Source organism: Eleutherodactylus coqui, chromosome 6, assembly GCF_035609145.1.
Source record: "Eleutherodactylus coqui strain aEleCoq1 chromosome 6, aEleCoq1.hap1, whole genome shotgun sequence".
In the NCBI taxonomy this organism is placed as follows: Eukaryota; Metazoa; Chordata; class Amphibia; order Anura; family Eleutherodactylidae; genus Eleutherodactylus; species Eleutherodactylus coqui.
The window spans coordinates 132,722,466-132,742,531 of record NC_089842.1 but is presented as its reverse complement, the minus strand read 5'-3'; the positions used below and the strand labels follow the sequence as shown (position 1 = coordinate 132,742,531).

General features: G+C 46.6%; 1 protein-coding gene across 2 annotated transcripts; it reads right to left on the bottom strand.

Annotated features, from left to right (window-relative positions):
• Nucleotides 1–2,712: 2,712 nt before the first annotated feature.
• On the bottom strand, nt 2,713–20,061 carry AREL1 (apoptosis resistant E3 ubiquitin protein ligase 1). Of its 2 annotated transcripts, none has more exons than XM_066607678.1 (19): nt 19,959–20,061; nt 18,795–18,862; nt 18,422–18,648; nt 18,093–18,330; nt 17,853–18,016; nt 17,472–17,643; nt 17,143–17,360; nt 16,987–17,064; nt 15,592–15,733; nt 15,369–15,490; nt 15,215–15,290; nt 14,926–15,035; nt 14,630–14,809; nt 14,262–14,387; nt 13,574–13,703; nt 13,440–13,498; nt 12,008–12,097; nt 10,467–10,642; nt 2,713–3,147 (listed from the first exon to the last, which is right to left on the bottom strand). In XM_066607678.1, exons 2-19 carry the CDS (start codon nt 18,808–18,810, stop codon nt 3,045–3,047), a joined length of 2,427 nt encoding a protein of 808 aa, XP_066463775.1. In that variant the 5' UTR covers nt 18,811–18,862; nt 19,959–20,061; the 3' UTR covers nt 2,713–3,044. The 2 variants fall into 2 exon arrangements, with proteins under 2 accessions (XP_066463775.1, XP_066463774.1); XM_066607677.1 differs by having other exon boundaries at nt 19,931–20,056.
• Between the last annotated feature and the right edge of the window lie 5 nt (nt 20,062–20,066).

Genomic DNA, 20,066 nt, shown 5'->3' with positions numbered 1-20,066 from the left:
CCTAAAGTGTCTGGTCCTCAAGGGGATAACTTTCCAATAGACTTATGTGAAGGATCCCAATAATGACTCCAGATTGGGGGGATGTTTATTTGTTCTGAGAACCTTTCCCCAGCCGGAAAGCGACTCTCTGTTTGAAAATATAATGAAAGTATATCTGGGTAGGATACCCCATTTTGGGTAAGAAAGTCCCCTGGTGCAAGCACACAGTCAGGACTAGGTTGCCATCACATCGTGAACTTTTTTTGGCAGACTACTTTTGCAGGGCGCTTTTGTCATTGTCCTGAGTCATCTTTAACTGACCCAGCAAGCTGGGTACTCATTTTACCGATCCCTAAAGGAAAGGCTGAGTCAACCTTGAGCCAGCTACCTGAACCAAGCGCTTGAATCTGCAACCTTCAGGTCTTGAGCGAGAGCTTATGACCATTTCTGCTGCTTTAACACTCTGCACCACACAAGGCCCCATTTTAGCCCTAGCCTACACTTCCTACCTCTATGTATACTACCTAGAGTCATCAAAGATAAAAGTGAGCAAGTCATGATGGCTCTTTACTAGCACAAAGGATGTGGGTTACCTGGCTGAGAAATGTTAATCAGAGCCGTGGGTTTTGCCAGGTAGAATGGACCTTCTACATGACAGCCTTGTCCTACATCTAGCAGTGTGGAACCTCCCATGTGGCATTTGAGGGGCAGATGCTAAGGTACAAAGGGCTTTTTTTTTTTTTTTTTTTTTTTTTTACACTTTACCTTCCTCTAGATCGGTGGTTCTCAAAGTGGTCCATATGGACTTCCAGGGGTCAATTTTAGCACGAAAATCTAGGGGTGCACGTGAGTGAACTCCATTTAGGCAGGTCATCAACATTTAGACTTTGTGTATATGACGTAATACACTTAACACAGATTGTGTACATAAGGCCTCCTTCACCGAGGCGATAAAGTTGCGCGATTTTGTAGCGTTGCTACAAATTGCATGTATAAGAAGCCTATGGGTTACTTCACACAGGCAACATTTTGTAGCATGCAACAGCCCGACACAAAACTCACGAATCCATTGATATGCCCGCGATTGGTGAGGTTTTGTAGCCCTTGTTTCCCTATAGAGCCTTCCTCTCCGTTGCATCGCACAAAAACACGTTTTTTGTGCGATGCAACCTTGATAGCAAATGCTACTGTCAAAGCTAAAATCTAATCCCTAACTGCAGGAAAAAAAATACACATACATCACCTTTAGACATGCTGTCCAGCCCGGCCACATCTTCCTGGGTCCCGGCACGGATCATCTTATCTGGCCGGTGATTCAAAAATCCCTGCCTCCTGGAAGTGCTGGCTGTGATTGGCTGCAGCTTAGCCAATCATTGTCAGTGCTCGATGAATGGTTGAACCAAGAAGAAGCTGCAGCAGTGTCCCGGTCAGTGCAGGAAAAGTGATATATACTTTTTTTTTTTCTTTAGCTACAGCTTATTTTTGGGGTATGGCTTGTATTTCAAGCCCCCCCACCCTGAAAATCCTCACATGTGATAGTACAAAATCGCAGATAGCCGCAAGAAGACGCAGCGATATCGGCATGGACGTGTCACCTATGTGAAGGAGGCCTAATACTTATACTAGACATAAGTTACTTACCGCTTTGATATCTCATAAAATTGTGGATGTAGAATTCACGCAAAACTTCTTGGGCTCTGGCGATAGAGGAAACAGACCTGCGCAGTAGCTAATTTACCTATAAAGTTTCCACTGCACATAGTTTTCACTTGATGTGCCAGAGCCCAAGAAGTTTTGTGCAATGTTCATGTGCAAGTCTGTACAAGTTTTCATACCGGCAGCAACGAATCGCGCCCGTACCTGTTGCTTATCCTGCATTATGCACTATTGCAAGAAAGTTTTTGATAGCTTTTCTATCTTCATACCTCATGGAAAGGGGTTTTAGCACGGTCGCTAATATTATTGTACCTCACTAATGTGAAGCCAAATATTGAACGATTGCTATCAGAGCATCCGGCTCATCCCTCCCATTAACTGCATTATTTGTGTCATTTTATGTAAGAATCTTACTAGGTTCTGATATGTTTTGTCCCAAATCCAAATATTTACTTGCAATTTGTGTCTTTTCAATAAAGATCTGAAAAATTGTACATGTTTTCTTCTACAATTGACCGCTCTACAAAAAACTAAGTAAACAGCATCGGCAGCTGGTACAAACCCATTTGAATTTAAGAAGGTAAGGAAGATTCAATTTTTGGCCAGCTCCACATGAGCATAAATTAACCCAATTTACATTGCGGAAAGGTCAGGGATTATGCGTCATCGCTACACAATGGGAAAAGCAGCTTTTTTTTTTTTAAATCTACTGCGCATGTGAGGCAGTAAGCCATGCACACCATCCACAGTACAGAAAGAAAATGACTGGTACGGGCAGATGCCGGCTGGGCACAGGGTGGGATTCTGCTGAGAATCCCGCAGGTGTGTGAAGCTGGCCTTAGGCAGGTAGGGGGTCTACAGGAAGCAAAGAAAAAAAAAAACCTGCTGATCTACGGGGCAAAAAAGTTTGGAAACCTCTGCTCTAGATCAACATTGGGGGTAATAGGCTGGATGAATATGTCTTTTTTCGGCCTTACATACTATGTTACTTGCCCCCCTCCTTTTTTTCTTTGGTGTGGGGTATTCCGCAAGACTATGACGTACTGTTAATTGTGAATCAGACATCTGGAGACAAGATTTAATTAACAGAACAGATTTATAACAGTCAAAATATGAAATCCACCTGAAACGAAAAAAAAAATGCCTTGTGATGTCTGCTTATACAGCACCCCACCTGCGCCATTCTGCTGGGGGAGCATGCTGGAAAGTCCAAACATCTGTGATGATTATGGCACCACCACCTTTGCCACTGTTGGAGCTGCCATACTGATAGTCTCTTCCAGTGTCAGCATCTATAGGGCAACCTTCTTGCCCTCAGTTGCTCTCTTCAGGGGGCAGCTGCCTGAGCTGTGAAGTAACGCAGGGCCACAGTGATACTTCTGGAATGGGCAAGTTTCAGCCACGGCTTGTCAGACCATCCCAAAGCCCTCACAGCCCTCGCTGATGGCCAGTTTCAGCATTCTGTGCATTTCATCATAGGAGTCGTAGGTGGGTAGACAAAGCTGATTAAAACTATAAGAAAGAAAGCGTTCAAGTTAGTGACACATTATGGGAGAGTAACGTCAAACACTGTACACACAATCCTCTCTAGGACTGCACACTACACTGCAAAGCAGCGTCACACTGTGTACACAACTGCTCTTGTATGACTGCACCCACCATACCGCTGGCCCTTGAGTGTTCTTGGAAATGTTGCACAATGAGCCTCAAAGCTCAACTGTGAGATCGTCAAGTATCTGAGGACCAAGTTCAAACAGATTGCTAAACGGAGGGTGCTTTCAAAGTTGTTTTTCCCAGGTCGTCTCCACGACAGCACCACCTGAGATCACCTTCCTCCTGATAGGACAGGAACACACCGAGAGGTTAAAATCTCCCCCCCGTCCCCCCTTCCTCAGTGTTTTCCTGTCCTGCCAGGAGGCAGGATCACCGAGAGGAGCTGGTGGAGACGCCAGCCTGAAATCCTTACCGGCGGATCGGAGGGCAGTGGTCCAGCCTGCCCTCCCTTCCTGCAGAACGACTCCGGGGGCGCCACATGGGGTGGTTCCCCCGGGCCAGGTTCCTCCCGCGGCGGCCCATGGGGGGTTCAAAGCGGGTCCCAGCTCTCCTCGGACGCCGGCTTAGGACCGAGCACGGCGCTTCCTGCTTCCCCTTAACGAGCACGGAGGGGGGTCGGGGCGCCGCGGCACGTGACGAGCGCGATGACGTCATCGCGACGGGCTCGGCCGGAGCGCGGAGGGGGTGGGGCTAAAAATTAAAGGCGCCAAATTCAAAAGGAACCTGAGAGAAGATCGCGCAGATCAACTAAAAGCCACTCTGTGAGTATAGGGCTTTTGCCCCAAGAGTGTCTGCAGCACCAGCGTTAAGACATGAGTGCTCCAGCACCAGAGGTTGCGGAATGTTCAGCCGCAGCAACCGTAAGTAGCCAGTGGGGCAAAATAAGGTATGCATATTCGGTGTGTTATGTGTAAATGTTGCAACCTTATACGCAAAAAATTTTCTCGTTTATCTGCCAGGGGGATAAAAACGATGCCCCTCCCAGATCCAAGGCGAAAAAATGCGCAGAATGTGGCGCAAGACTGCCAGCTTCGCATGTGAGGTCTTTATGCAAAACATGCGTAGCCAAATTAGTCAAGGAGGAATCGGGGGGATTCCTCGAGGACGTCAGGAAGCTTGTCCGAGAGGAAGTACGGTCAGCCCTGACGACTCCAAAAACGCCACCAACGGCATCAGGGGCGAAACGCCGGAGGAAGGCTTATAGCCCAGAGGAGCACTCAGACTCTGAAGAGAGTTCAGAATCAGAACCAGAAGAGTTGGTGCTCAAGGAGTCCTCAGAAGAAGAGGACTATAAAAAAATACCTCTTCCATAGAGAAGATCTAACAGAGCTTATTAAATCCGTTAGAGCGACGTTAAAGATGGAAGAACCCAAGGAACCCCGCACCATACAAGACGAGGTCTTTGGGGGATTGGGGGAGAGGCGAAAACATACCTTCCCAGTCCACAACAATATATCCAAATTGATATATAAAGAGTGGAAAAAACCCGACAGGGGATCCTTCTCCTCTAAGGGAGTTAAGAGACGCTACCCGTTTGAGGGGGTATGCTCAAGCTGGGAAGAAATACCCAGAGTGGACGTCCCAGTGGCTAAGGTGGCGAAAAGGACAACCTTGCCCTTTGAAGACGCCACACAACTGAAAGACCCAATGGATCGGAAGGCAGAGGGCCGATTAAGAAGATCCTGGGAGGCAGCCGCCAGTACACTCAGACCAGGGGTCGCAGCCACGTGTGCCGCTAGAACCCTGGGGGGTATGGCTAGAGCAGCTGGAGCTGCATATTTCAAATAAAACACCGAGGGAGCAAATTATAGATTCCCTCCCTATACTGAAAATGGCCACTAATTTTTTGGCAGACGCAGCGGCGGAGTCATTAAAACTCTCGGCCAAAACAACGGCCCTAACCAACTCTGCCAGGAGAGTTCTGTGGCTGAAGTCATGGTCAGGCGACCTGGCTTCAAAAAGCAAATTATGTTCGCTCCCTTTTCACGGCCAGTTCCTCTTCGGTCCGGATCTGGACAAGATCCTAGAAAAGGCATCAGACAAAAAGAAAGGATTCCCGGAAGAGAAACAATATAAAGGGAAGACCTTCTTCCGGGCCCCAGCCCAGCAGCAGGAACCATACAGAGGCAAGGGCAAGACGGGCCGCTGGAGTTACCCCAAGGGAGGCAGAGGGAGGAATTTCCTCTTTAACCCGCACCAGGGGGATCCGGCCAAGCAGAAGCCCTGACGCCATCCCAGTGGGGGTGAGGCTGCAGGGCTTCGCGGATCGGTGGGCCTCAGTGTGCAGGAGCCCATGGATCCCGCAGATCCTGCAGCAGGGATACAGAATCGAACTAGTATCCCTCCCCAGGAGAAGATATGTCACTACCAGAGGCCCAGCGCAACAGCTGCACCCGCTACAGCAGGCGGTTCGGGACCTACAACAGCTAAAAGCAGTGTCCCTTGTGCCACAGAGGGAAGAGACCTGGGGGCATTACTCCAGACTCTTCCTAATAGAAAAACCAGGGGGGGGGGGGGGGGGGCACGCGCATGATAATAAATCTACAACCCCTGAACATCTTTGTCAAATACCAAAAGTTCAGGATGGAGTCAATCACGTCAGCAACGAGGTTGATCCCCAAGGGAGCCTATATGGCTTCAATCGACTTGAAGGACGCCTATTTCCATGTACCTATCCACAAAGACTCACAAAAATACCTAAGATTCGCGATAGAGATGGGCAAGAAGACAAGACATCTCCAATTCAGATGCCTGCCCTTCGGAATCTCCTCTGCACCCCGCATTTTCACGAAGATCATGGCGGAGGTGGCAGCCTACCTGAGGCAGAGGTCGATTCTCATAGTCCCCTACCTGGACGACATTCTAATTATAGCCGAGTCCAGAGAGCTCCTGACAGAAAACCTGGCGACACAAACGGACAGATTTTGCCTTACAACGTGAACGAAAGGCACATTAACATGGATTGAGATTTAAAAGAAAATCTGTGGTGCCCATGGCAACCAATCACAGCACAGCTTTTATTTCACCTCAGCAGTATAACAAATACCAACCAATCACAGTGCAGCTTTTATTTTACCTCAGCTGTATAAGAAATGGTTTCCTTTTGACAATCATATTTCCTATCTATTTTTTGGTCTTCTTTTAATATGCCGCGCAAATCAGATCTAGTTCATCGCTCTAGCAGAGCTCGAGCTGCGAAAATTACTAGAACCCAAGAATCTGATGACCGCGCTAAGGCAAGAGGCCATCAACAAGCTGGAAGATTAGCTGCTCTTAGAGCAGTGGAGACCCCGGAGCAGTCTCAGGCCCCTCGGACTTTAGATTATGAGCGTCATGCATCTCTTAGAGCTACAGAGATATTGGAGCAATCTCAGGTCTGCCGAACCCTAAATGTTGACCGCCACAAGTCTCTCAAAACTGGCAAGACATTGGAGCGATCTGAGGCCTGCCGGACCTTAGCTGCTGAGTGTCACACATCCCTTAGAGCTGCCGAGGCTCTACAGCAAACTCGGGACTGTCAGATTTGAGATGTTGAGTGTCACACGACTGACAGCTGCAGAGCCGCTTGAAGAATAACAAAGACAGCGCGTTTCATTTGCTGAACGACAGCCAGAAAGGAGACGTGTTTGTACATAGCACGTGGGAGCCTGTTAATGATGCCACATTTCATTATGACCCATTGATTGACTAATCATCAGTTAGTAATCATAGGGAAAATGAATCAAAAGTGCTAAAATGGAGGGGGGGGGGGGGGGGCGGAGCTTGCGGATGTCAGAGTAAGAAGCACTCCGGCAGAGCTCCCGCTGCATCCACCTGCCTGACCGCATACAAGGGACACCAGGATACCACCAGAGGCCAGATGGGGAAAAGGAGAGGCACCGGCAAGCTGCAGGAGAGCCGCAGATGACCCAGCGGTACTTCAGAGTCCACGGTCAGGCGGCTCCTGCAAACAAGACCACGTGCGCCCGGCACCTAAAACAGCCGGCAGCATCTGGGAGGAGAGACCAGGAGCTGGGGACCTGGGATAGACACACACCAACGGGTCAGATAAGAGCTGCAAATCCCCCAGTGTGCCCATCACTCCATTAAGAGCAAGAGCAGCAGTGTCCCTCATGGTCTACTCGCATCCAGACGGCAGAGCCTCAGCCAGGAGCTGCACTGGGCTCTAGTAGCCCCTACAAAGCTGTCCATGCAACCCAGCTACAGGGCTCTAGTGGGAATATTTGTGCCACTCAGTCTTCTACAGCTGGAAGCCCTGAGGCATCACCTGAGGTCAAGCAGGAGACACATTGCAGCAGCTGCTACTACCACAGTTTCCTATGATCCTTCTACTAATAAAGAGTGGGACTGGAAGGAGCATTTAAGAGCTCTCCTAACAAAAAGTGACTTTCAGCAACTGGAGGCGTTGCATAAGGAAACTTTGTCCCTCTTACAACCTGTGCTCAAGTATGTGGGTAATCGCCTGAGCTCTGTGGAGGAGTCCCAGGATAAAGTTTTCTCTACACTTAATGCCCAAAGCCAAGTTATAAACACACAAGCCCTACAAATGGCGGACATTCTGTCGCATCTTGACGATCTTAAGAAAGGTCATCGGCGCAATACCCTGCATCTGAGAGGCCTATCAGAAGAAGTGTCGCCATCTCAGTTGGAAGACTTGTGCCAGTTACAGCGTTGTACTTGTTCTGATTTTACTAAATATTGGTGGGGCGGCGGAGGGCTCGAGTCTGCTATGCTCAATCTCACTCCCTACCAGGTCGACGCCACTCCGGTGCCGACGGTATCTGACCTAGATCAGTTACCCACCTTGTGAGATTGGGTTTCCGCAACTCAATCGACAGAATGTGTGTCTTCTATCACCTCGTCTTTAACCCTTACCCCTCACTCTGGTTTCTAGCCTCTTTTCTTTCTCTCTCCATCTACTGCCTTTCCAATGCATCATATTCTAGGGCCTGGCGTTACCCCTTAACGCTACTGAATTACCCCGATGGCTAGCCTTTCTTTTGCAACTATAATATCAGAAGCCTGAATAGTCTTGCCAAGAGGGGTCAAATTCTGCCTCATCTGCATAAAAAAGGGGTTCCAATTGCCCTCCTGCAGGAGACACATTTTAAAAATGGTCATCCCCCCCAAATTCTCTGGCAAGGAGAAGGAGGGTGTGTGGCGTGTTCATTGCAATTCATAAGAGCCTCCCACACAAACGTCTTGCCTCTAAAGTGGATTCTGAGGGCAGATCCCTTAAAAAAAAAAAAAATGCAAGGAGGAAACTATTGGTATCTGTTGTTCTAGTGGGAAAATCTCGCTCCTATCACTAGTCGAGTCAGAGGAACCGCTAAAAACTCTACTTTTGTACGACTGCAGTGAATCACAGGGTTTTTTAAAATAGAATTAGAAAAAATAATTCATGCTTGCATTTGACGTCATTTAGTGTGGATAGGGAAGACATAATGCCTGGTTTTTCACCTACTTTCACAATCCATAGAATTGTCTCTTTGTCTCCTACATATAATCAGCACCATAAGTTCTTACGGATTTATTTACCGGGGATGAAAATAATGAAGCAGAGCGCAGATGGCAAAATATTATTGCAGTTACATTCCCTTTAACAATTAGATTAAAAAAATACAGATTCCATGCGGATGAAAAATCTGCTTTTATTATGGCTTGTAGTGGGGAATGCAGAAAATTCTGCCCATGTAAAAGGTCCTTAAAAAGGCTACTTGTGTGTAGTGGACATCTTTTTCTACTTGTGCAGCGCTTGTTGACCATTAGACATGCCTCTATGAAGTAGAGACTTAGCCCAGTTAACAGAGTTTGAAAGGGGATGCGTTACTGGAATGCAAGAAGCTGGATGCTCGTATCAGCGAAATGCCCGCCCTGACTAGACTGTTAGAAGATGTAAGGACCAGTGAAAGGCGACGGGGCTCAGGACGCAATCCATAGATCACCAGTAGAGAGGATCATCCGACAAGCAGGAGCAGCTCCACCTGTTTCATTGTCCGCCATCCAAAGAAAGGTAGCACCATAGTTACACCATGTGTCTATTGAAAACTATTTCTAGGCACTTGGCTGAAGGATATTATGTGCACTGCATTTTACACCCACCATCACCTTAGTTTGTAGTGGTGTCGTGAACGACAAAACTGGACTACTATGGAGTGGAACCGGGTTGTCTTCTGCAACGAATCCAGGTTTAGTTTGGGCCCTGATAATGGCCATGTTTGTATCTGGAGACCTCTGGGTGAACTCCTCAATCCTGCCTTTGCTGTGGAGCGGCACACTGCTGGTGTGATGGGCCTATGCCGATGGACCCCTAGTAGTAGTACAAGGGACAATGACCGCTCAACAATATGTTTCAGACATCCGGCAGCCACGTGTGCTCCTCTCATGGCAGGACACCAAAGAGGCATTTTCCAGCAGGATAATGCTCGGCCGCACACAGCAAGGGGGGGGGGGGGGGGGGGCACAGGAATGCCTCCACTACATTGTCACACTTCCGTGGCCGCCCAGATTTATCACCAATAGAACATATATGGGACCATCTGAGACACCAACTTCCAACAGCCTTCAAGTTTGCACAATCTAGAGGCTCAGTTATAGCTAATGTGGACAGATATGCCTCAAGACACCATACGGAATCCGTATGCCTCCATGCCCGCCTGTCCAAGCTAGAGGTGGCCCAACAGGGTACTAAAGTCTTCCTTTAAGTATTCAGTTTTCCACTAGAAATTATACTTTTGCTTTGATATTGTAAACACTTACTTATTTCAACATTACAAATCACAAATATAAAGTTTCATTTAATTCCAACTACTTCTACGTGCTTCTTTTTACAATGTTGACGATTTAACTGTCCTGCTGGCAGATGACACAGTGCCTATAAATCAGTGTGACAATTTGCCCTTTGTACAGCACCAGAGCCTTTGCAGGAACTGAAACTATTCTTCTTCCATCTAGGGTTTAGTGAGGGTTGCAGTGTCAGTGCTATGATATCATTTACTATCAAGTCTGGACTTACGGATGCAGGAGTTGAGAGATTATACCAGATAAAGCCAGAGCTAGGACAGGAATGTTTATGGTCCTGATCGTTGGGATGAAACAGAAGGTCAGGGCCCAGCGCAAGAATCAAGGTGATAGGTTAAATCTGAGGCTCCAACCTTTAGTGCTGATAAGTAAAATTTGCAGGTAAACATCTCCACCAGCTAGTAACAGACTTCATAAGACGGAGTGCTTTCAGGGGAATATGGAGCTATCCCTCACCATTCTCAGGTGGCACTTACCAGGTGTGAGCTGTGGGCAAGGTGCCATGAGCGGGGGCTCCGATGATTTGAAAACTTGGACACAGAGAAGCGAAGCCCCCTGGAGGCAGCTGAGAGGAGCCTGTAGTGAACTGTAGCAGACGGGCCAATTCCTCCTGAGTGAAGCTGTAGACGACGGCCCAGAACCAGTTCATAACCTACATGGGCGGCACAATGACAGAGGTCAGGAGATTATGTCATGGTGGAGCAGGAGTAGCACCTCAACCTCTGGATAAATGGGGAAACCTTGCAAGACTCACTATTACAGCTCCTGAGGTCAGCAGAGGCATATTAAGTACCGCTATGGTTTAAACATAACTTGTGTGACTCAAAATAAAAAATATGCCTAAGGGCCTCAGAAAAGGCACTGAAGCATACGATCGACAGTCGTTAGGTTGCTTTTACACAAAGTGATGGTTGTTCATTAGTTGCTTGCCAAGATGTCGTTCATAGAGGGGATCTCCATGTACAGGATGACCTTGGCCTAGTAGTTGCTTGAACGATAGTCGTTCAGTGTAAGCATGGCCACCGACACTAGTTGTTTTGTTTCAGCTTACAAAAAAAAAATTAATAAAATAATCGCTGGTTGGTCAAAAGTCATCGGGTGTAAAGTCAGTCTTTTTTTTTTGTAAGCTGAAACAAAACAACTAGCGACTTATCAGTTGTCATCCCGTGTACAGGTACCGTTACTCACTGAACAGCCACTATTCCAGCGATGTGACCAGAGCTATGAATACTTGCGCTAAAAGAGATATACTGCAATAGTTGACATTTTTATCCCGTGGGTGTACTGGTAAATATTACACAATCTCACACCAGTGACTGACAGCAGTGCAACTTATCTCAGTGTATAATATAGAATATCCCAAATACTGTGCTGTTGTATCTGAGGGAGGGGGTATTCAGCAGTCTGATTGCTAATAATGAAGCTAGGGCACTCACCGAGGACACGGATCAGAACTGTCTGTGGGTTTATTACATGCATACACAGAACTATGGGTTTGGAGTGCAGTGCTTTTGAGTGTGGGAGAACAGTAAAGCAGGTAGTGTCTGCGACATCTCGGAATTAGCTCAGGAAAAACTGCCAAAGAAAGAACCCTGCAGAACTAGACGCTGCTGAACACTATATATACAGGTGACATTGTGTTCTGATATACGACTACTACTCCAATATACACAAGATGGCTCATCCGGATAACTCGCCTACAAGGATGGGTATGGTTTAAAAGCAACATATGAAGTTAATTGTATAGTGCCAGGTTGCTAAGGAAAAAAGAATGACTGAGGTTGTTAGCTCTGAAAAGTAATCACAAGCCACCCAGTTTCGATTAGTGCGAAGGGGCAGAAACGAGAACGAACCTGACCAGTATGAGCAATATCTCCCTAGCATATTCCGTAATGAGGTATCCACCTCTGTATCTGCTGGTGTGAGTTTACCCTGACATTATCACTACCAACTGACTTCTCATACAGATGTAAAAATAGAAAAGTGGGTATAGCAAGGAGGGGTCTCTAACCCTTACCTTTTCCCGGAAATGCCATGATCCTCCAATTACCACAACATGAGCCTGGAAGTCCTGTACAGCAATGTGTCCGGTACCACACATAAGGAGCTGCAGATAACACAAGAACATTAAATCGGTTCTGAAGTGTGAGCTGAAAGCCAAGACATCAACCCTGCCGGAGAATGAGAAGGCAGAGGCTGCAACCATGGCCAAGTACAAATAATATGCAACTACTATGTTTCCCGAAAAGAACACCCTGTCTTAGATTCACTTCTGCCCCAAAAGAGGCACTAGGTCTTATTTTCAGGGAATGTCTTATTATACTTACCTAGCAGGCTTGGTCCAGGTACCTCCCGCCTCCAAGAAGCGATGTCTTTGATTGGCTCAATAAACCAATCAGAGCCATTACTTCCTGAAGGTGGGATTTATGAATCCCATAACCAGGAAGTGATCTTCTGTGGGCGGCCGAGGACTGCAAAAAGCGCGGCGAAGCTACAGAGAGCAGCTGGAGGGACCTGGACCGAGCCTGCTAAGTAATGAGTTCCTATTTCTTAATGTAATGCAGCTAGGGCTTATTTTCAGGGTAGAGCTTATATTTCAAGCCTCCCAGAAAATCTTGAAAAATCGGGGTAGGGCTTATTTTTGGTGAAACAGGGTACAGACAGATATGATGTATAAATTACAGAGGTATAAATAATAACGGCCAGTCTGAGGGTATATGTTTTTATGCTTTTATACCTGTATGCAAGTTCTATGCAATGCTAAAATGCAAAAAACTTAATATGTAACCTTAAAAATCATATCAGATATGCCAAGGCTTTGCAAGGCTGAGAGAGATGTGTCCAGAAATTCAGAGATGATACAGAACCGGATACGAAGGCCACGTGCTTGGCTGTTTTCCCAGAATCAGCTTATCTAGATAACGACTGCTTATGTGACTAACACTGCCTCAGGCGGAACTGCGGACATCACGTATATGGTTATGCCATGGATTTGGGCCAATAAGAACAGTTACACATTTCTAGTGACGTGATAAGGGGTATAAAGCCCCATGTAATCTATAATAAAGTGTGCAGTTACTCCCCGTGTGAGGAACTATACCAGACCTCAGTGTGTGGTGATTCTTCTTTACCGCCGGCAACGGGGCATTGGGGTGGGCCCGATTGGTGCTGTACGCAGAATTTCCCTGACACCAGGCTACGAGGTGAAGGTGTGTGATATCCCCGACAATGTTACACCAATGTTACATCACGCTAAAATAATATACTGATTACTAGCCATTGAGTATGTGTGACATTGGAGCCCCTTTGGGGACAGGGACAGAATTGAAAAAAACTCTCTACAGGGCTGCAAAATATGTTGGGAGCCATAAAAGTAACAGAAATTAAACATTTTACAATGCTTAGAATGATATATTAATTTTCTATTACAAGTTGAGCCCCATTCTTACCTCCAGTTCATTCTCATCAAATATGCCAAGCAGATTGTCGGGTACTAGCTCATTCAGTCCTGAGATAAGAGGCAGAGGTCAGAACAGGTTAAATAGCAGCACACATTCCTCACAAAGAAATCCCATCAACTCACCTTTCAGGAAATGCTCCACCTCCTCTCGTACCTGATTACACAGACGATGCTGTGCCAGGAGGTTTAGGTAATAGATCTTATTGTCATTCGTGACTGGTATATTAGCGCCCCCAGATATCAGCTCCACCATCTGCAACGGCAAAGAAAAAGTAAAGAAGAGAGCCATGTGATGTCATGTCTATGTTATACACAAACAGAGCTTGTCATGTATATGCAACGTATGGATGGGCAGCTGCCACATGATGTCATGTACATAGAGGCGGCTGCCACATTCCCTCCCTATTATTAAGGGCCATTTACCTGTAATGATAGTCGCAAACAAATTATTCATACCAACGAAAAAGCACGATAATCTTCACATTTAAATGCAAAGCCATCGTGCACTATTAGTTTACAGTTTGTTTGTCTCTCACTTTCAACTAGCATATAAACCATCACTGATTTGCTCACATCTTGCTGCGTCTAAACGCTTCCTGCTTAGTGTTTTACATAGAATGTGTAACACGGAGTGATACTCAGCGGTGGTCTGCCTGTCTTAATGTTCTGCAAGAGCACAAATAACTAGTGGTGACGTCACCCGCTTGCGCGCTCGTTTAGACAACAGTCGTCCGTGTAAATGTAGCATTAATCACAGATCGTGTCAGTATCTCTCCCAGATAGTTTCACCATTCCACATATTAGCACTGACCTTTTCCAGATGACCCCCACGTCCATATTTTTCTTCAGCAAACACCAGGTCAGCTTCAGACACATCATGGGTTAAAATGTAGAGAACCTTCGACTGGAAAAAGTCAGGGTCGTCGGTCTCAAAATACTGCAGGGGGAAAAAAAAAAAAGGTTGGGGGGGGGGGGGGGGGAATTGAGTCTTGTGGGTGCTCCAAAGCCAGACATATACTGGGAAGGGGCATTGCTGTGGGATATGGAATAAGCAGATGGCTGATAGAAAGAAGACATATACTGGGCTTTGAGTAACCAGTAATTCTCTCTGAGACAGCATCTATTCAGTCCATCCCACAGAACTGATAAAATGTGACACTATTGGATATTCCGCTATACCTTATAGTGCATACGGAGTCCAATGATCTGTGCCAGGAAGGAACGTGTGAATCGGGCCCTCACCAGCTGCTCATAGCCTCCTCCCTGAGATGATTCAAACAGGCATTTTCCTACCACCCTACCGGCAAACTCATATAACTTCATGCGTAACCCGGGTGGACGACATGGATTGGGATGTACCTAGAAGAGGAGATAAACATCCACTGACTATAATGGATCAATGACAATGTTGCACAGAGGTAGACATGGAGACAGACAGAGATGTGTACACAACTTACTGCACAGTGATTACTTACTAGGCCTTGGCTTGTGTCACTAAATCGAGTGAAAAGTTTGTTATTTGTATCAAACAGAACTTTACAGATCAGGTCAAACCACTCCCGACGCGGTCCACCCCAGTCAAGAGCTGCCAAAGAGATGAACCATGTGAGTGACAAAAATTATAATGAGAAGGAGAAAGCGTGAGAAATGACAGAGTGTAAATGAGTGAAAGTGTCAGAAAGTGTGAGTAGAAACATAGTAGAGAACAGGGAAACCTATTTGGCCATCTCCCATTACCTGTGAGCACACAAAGACAACACTCACCTTCTTCATCCTGAAAGATCACTTCAAAGCTTTTGCTCCAGTCAGAGGCAGAAAAGTTTCTTGTTGCTCGAAGTGACTGTAGGAAGAGACTGGAACTAATCAGTATTTGTAAAAGGGAATAAAGGGGGATTCAGTATGGCAGAGCAGTACTCACAGTTTCCAGCAGCGAGTGCCTGTTGACTCTCAGCGTGATTTTATTGCGATTTTTCTTACAATGAATTAATTTCAGCTCCTTTTGGAAGAAACTGACTTTGTCCTGGAAAGTCTCAGATCCCCCTAAGACACACACAAGACACAGCATTGTTAAACAGCCACACTCCTTCGCCACTAGAACATGTTCACTACATTGGGCCCCGAATCATCCATTGCTTCATTACCTATATTCAAGTGCAGGAACCGGGTGAATGTGGCAGCCATGATGTTTCGGTCTTTGCAACTGATCTCTATAGGAGGCTGCAACCCATCATCAACTTGTAAGGAAAGAAGGCCATGCAGGGGGTCCGGAGGCAGGTACAGAAACTGGGGAAAAGACAGAGATTTAGGAATCTAGATGAAACATAGCCCCTCCCTGATCATGAGGCTCCACAACTGAATTACACATCATCCACAGATACTGACAGGAATCAACCCTCCTATAAAGCTTTGTACCGGCTGGAATTCACTGCCAAAGTGATCTGTATGAAAGAATGAGAACCCTTCTACTCGGCATCCCCCTCACACTTGGCACCCCCCACCTCAAGTACTGATCTCAGCATCCACATATAGCAATAGGACTGATCCAGTTAATTGTAGGGCGTAGAGGTCTCTCCTGGTATCACAAAACCAACTTTAGCAGACAGTCGTATACAACATCTTCAAATAATATCAGGGCTCTTAAATGGGTTTTCTGGGACTTAAAAAACAATTCACAGGCTGTACAAAATAAAGAAAAACAAACATTCTCACTTGTTCCAGCAGCTCACCATCCAGGACTGCAGCCCAGATGCCTACCACTTGGTACCAAGAAAAGGCCATAAGGCAGGTGGTCACGTGCCATACATTGTATGGTCAGCCAAAGAATTCAGTAGCCATGGAGGAATCACCGCTAAAGCCTCATTTACACGCAACAATTACCGCTCAAAATTTGTTCAAACGATGGCATATAAGCGATAATTGTGTGTAAATACTACCATAGTTCACTCTTCGCCTGAACGATGATTTTAAGGTGAGCTTTAAATTCATCATTTAACCAAAAGAGTAGATAACACATACTGTGCACTGTATTCTGCACAGGAGCAGCTGATTACATTGTATTCAGCCGATAGCCCATGTGAGAACAAAGGAGCTGATTGCAGAGTTCAGACCACCTGCTGAGTTCTGCAAGCATCTCCCAGGGGCTCATTTGCATGCAAATGAAGCTAATAAAGTGCTAATGGACATTAGTGCCCATTACACTTTATGCAAAATCATCTCTAGATTGTCTTGTCATGTAATTGAGCCTTTAGGCCAGTGACCGGCTGAGCGGTCTTGTGCACAATGCATGGGACATGGCCACCCCCCGGCATCTTCCAGGTTTAGAGCAGCATGCACAGGGGCTGCAGCACTGGACAGGGAGACACTAGAGAAGGCGAGTATGTGTTTTTCCTTTATGGTAGGTATTTCTGAGCCAGCGAAAATATTCCTTTTAAGTCCCAGAAAAACCTCTTTAAAAACTTACGAAATCCCCAGTTTCTAAATACATAAGAGGTGCACAGCAAAGTAAAAACACTAGAAGTAAGAAAACCACAACCCACCTTGGTGCCAGGACACACTCGAAAAGTGAAGAGCCGCCAAGGAATTATCCTCAAGTAAAACTCTTTAATGGAGAGTTGCTGCAGGAGAAAAAACACAAGGATCAGAACAAAAGTGCAGACAGAGGGTGCCGCTGCTTCCACCCCTTACCCACCCACCTTCGGGGAGATGTAGAAATACACCTTCTTCGGCTTTTTCATCCTATCTAGGGCAGTGCCTGTAAACATTGAGGTGCTGTCCTCTTTCTGTGTGGGGGAGGAGGGATTCGGTTGACCAGAAACATTAGGTGGACTAGAAGGCGGATATAGATAGCCCTCAAAAAAGACTCCTACTCCCGAACGTGCCACATTATTATCCACTGCTGCCTTCTCAGCATCTAGAACACAAAAGACACCATATAGTCAAAAGATGGAGACAGAGGCAATGAACAACGACTAGAAATAACGAGCAGTGAGCAAGTTATCTACGTCCACAGGAAGAACCTCACCGCTCAGGACAATAATGTTGAAGTGTCCATTGCTTATTGGACGTCCTTGGTAGCGCAGAATGGCCTGGAAACATCCCATCTGGAGTAAAGTCAGATGCATCAGAACTCTGTTTTGTTTTCCATGGCAGACCGTTGTCTGGCAACAGCCATCAGCCATTCCCACCACTCCAAGCTAGAAGAGAAGAGCCACAACCTTCCTTTAGTTGACTTTGGCCAAACCTGATTAATTGTTGGGCATACTTTAGGATGTGATGCAACAAGGCCATAGTACAATCATTGGCCACGTGACATGTCACATCTAAAGCCGCTGTGTAACCATAGCCTTTTCATATATCTAGAGGAGATGCAATGATGGGGGCAGAGAGCGGTCAGGGCACTCACCTCACTGAGACTTAGAGTATAGCTGTCTAGTTCTTTTACACTGTCGCTGGCTGCGTTTCCATACTGGTCCCGTGGAGCAATCTGTAGCGTGTGCTGCTCCCCACACGTCAAAACCAGAGTGGAGAAGTGGCAAACAATGTATGTCTTAGCTGGAACAACCATACCTACAAGAAATAGAGATGGTATGACATTCCTGCAACACAAATACTCAGCACCCAGGTCCCCACAGGAGTCTCTTACCTGGGTGGAAGGCTTTATAGTAAGGGCTATTCCCAACACTGAGGCCACCGACACTAATGCTGATCTGATATCTCCCAGATCGCCTAACAGTAAAAGCCGCTTTAACCACATTCCTCATGGGGTCCTGGACCACCTCCAGAGTCACCGGAACCTCAAGTGACAACTCTGTGTGTGTAATGCGAACTCGTAGAGCGACCGTGCCACTTGCAGGGAAGGGATGTCCGTTCCTATGAAATAACTGGGGAAATGACAACAACACAAAGCAGTTAGACCAAAGACAGTAGAGAAGACTGGACAGAGGGCAAAGAAACAAGACATGAGGTTCTTACGTGTACTCGGAATCCCATAGACTGGCCCACCTCACAGGGCTCATTCCAGTCCCAGGACACCTGGCAGGAGCGTGGTTCCAGGTATTTTCCTCGCACATAGTTGTAGATGGTACGCTCTGTGCCACGTTCCCGTCCCTCATGATGCCAGAAAGTTAGGACGCGGGAACTTAACTCAAACAGGAATTTAATGGTGACCAAGAGCACACACATTAAGCCCGTGACACTGCCTGCCGAAGACAAAGGAAAGCGCATTAGAAACAAAAGTCCAGATATGTCTGAAATGCCCCCCAAAAAACTGAACAGGGTTGCAAAACGGACACTCCATTTCTACATCCCTATTCTCCGTACCCACGGGGAAGGAATAAAGCCTCACCGATAACGTACAACATCAGTGCAGGCAATGGTCATCTTCTTCATAGCATCTCCGGTCCCACATGTCTCCTAATAAGAGAGAATCAGTAGTTACACACAATCCACATTTCCTGCCGCAGCAGCTCCCACCTACATCTTCACTGTGCGGGTGGGGGGCTGCCACCAACCAGGGTCACGCTACAAATGGGAAGTTCCTGTACTAAACTGCAACCCTCCTATCTAACTGCTCATATCCACAGGTGTATGCAATTTCGATGCATGAGAATCACACCGTTTTCGCAGTGTGCATGCGCGTATATAGTACGTTTTTTATGCGTATGCCCTTTTATACGCATGTTTCAAATGCAAATCAATGGGGTTTATGCTGGCCGTACTATGTACTATGCCTGTGTTAGGTCCTCCCCTAAAGGCACATCCACAGGGATGCATTTTCTGTACGTTATAAGCACAGCATAGACCCCATTGACATATTCAGACGAGCTTTTGTTTCACACGCTATCTGGTCGTATTACAAAAAAAACCTAAACATTAAAAAATAAATAAATTTTAAAAACGCAGCACTTCCTATTTTGGTCCATATCGTGGACTGAAATCCCCCACTCAGTTGCGTGCGCATTCACTGCGTTATTACACACGCTGCCAGGAGACAGTCGGTAAAAACAAATAGGGACATCAACTGCGCCTTCTTGCGTTTTTTTCTGTACGAGCAAAAGACAGTGAATACGGATGTAACCCGTGCAGATGAAGACGCATGCGCACTAAAAACGCTCATATACACGCTGTGAGACTATTACACGCCAAAACAGCATGCGCCCTACCAGAGAAAAGGCTTCCGTTCCTGGAGCTGCACTATAATGGGTCGCTACGGCAACAGGACAGGATATATTAGCAGAGTAGTTATGTAATACAGGTGAGCACAGACCCCCAGCGTAATTACCACTACAGCAACAGCTGCCACTAATGTAACCCCACAATATGGAGAAACACCAACTGCACCCCACACAGTAACAGTCACCCTCCTGTAGCCCACCCACTCTACCGACTACACCCCCTAATAACCCATCTACTCCCCATGCCCTTACTTCCGCGTGACAACCCTCTACACCCCTATTGCCCCCGTTTGTTTACCCTGCTTACCCCCACAGGACTCTGCTGCCCCCCGCACCTCACACAGGTCCTCGGAATCTCCAAGTTCCCCTTCTGTTTGTTTGGATCCGCGTATCACGTGACCAGAGGGGAGCCGGTTCCGGGTATTAGGGGTTGGACTTCCGCT

Excerpts from the sequence above, each read along its gene's own strand:
- AREL1 (XM_066607678.1), bottom strand. Across the intron at positions 17,065-17,142 it reads ATTTCTACATCTCCCCGAAG|CAACTCTCCATTAAAGAGTT; the intron begins GTGGGTGGGTAA and ends TTTCTCCTGCAG. Across the intron at positions 15,291-15,368 it reads GGCACTCGCTGCTGGAAACT|TCACTTCGAGCAACAAGAAA; the intron begins GTGAGTACTGCT and ends CTCTTCCTACAG.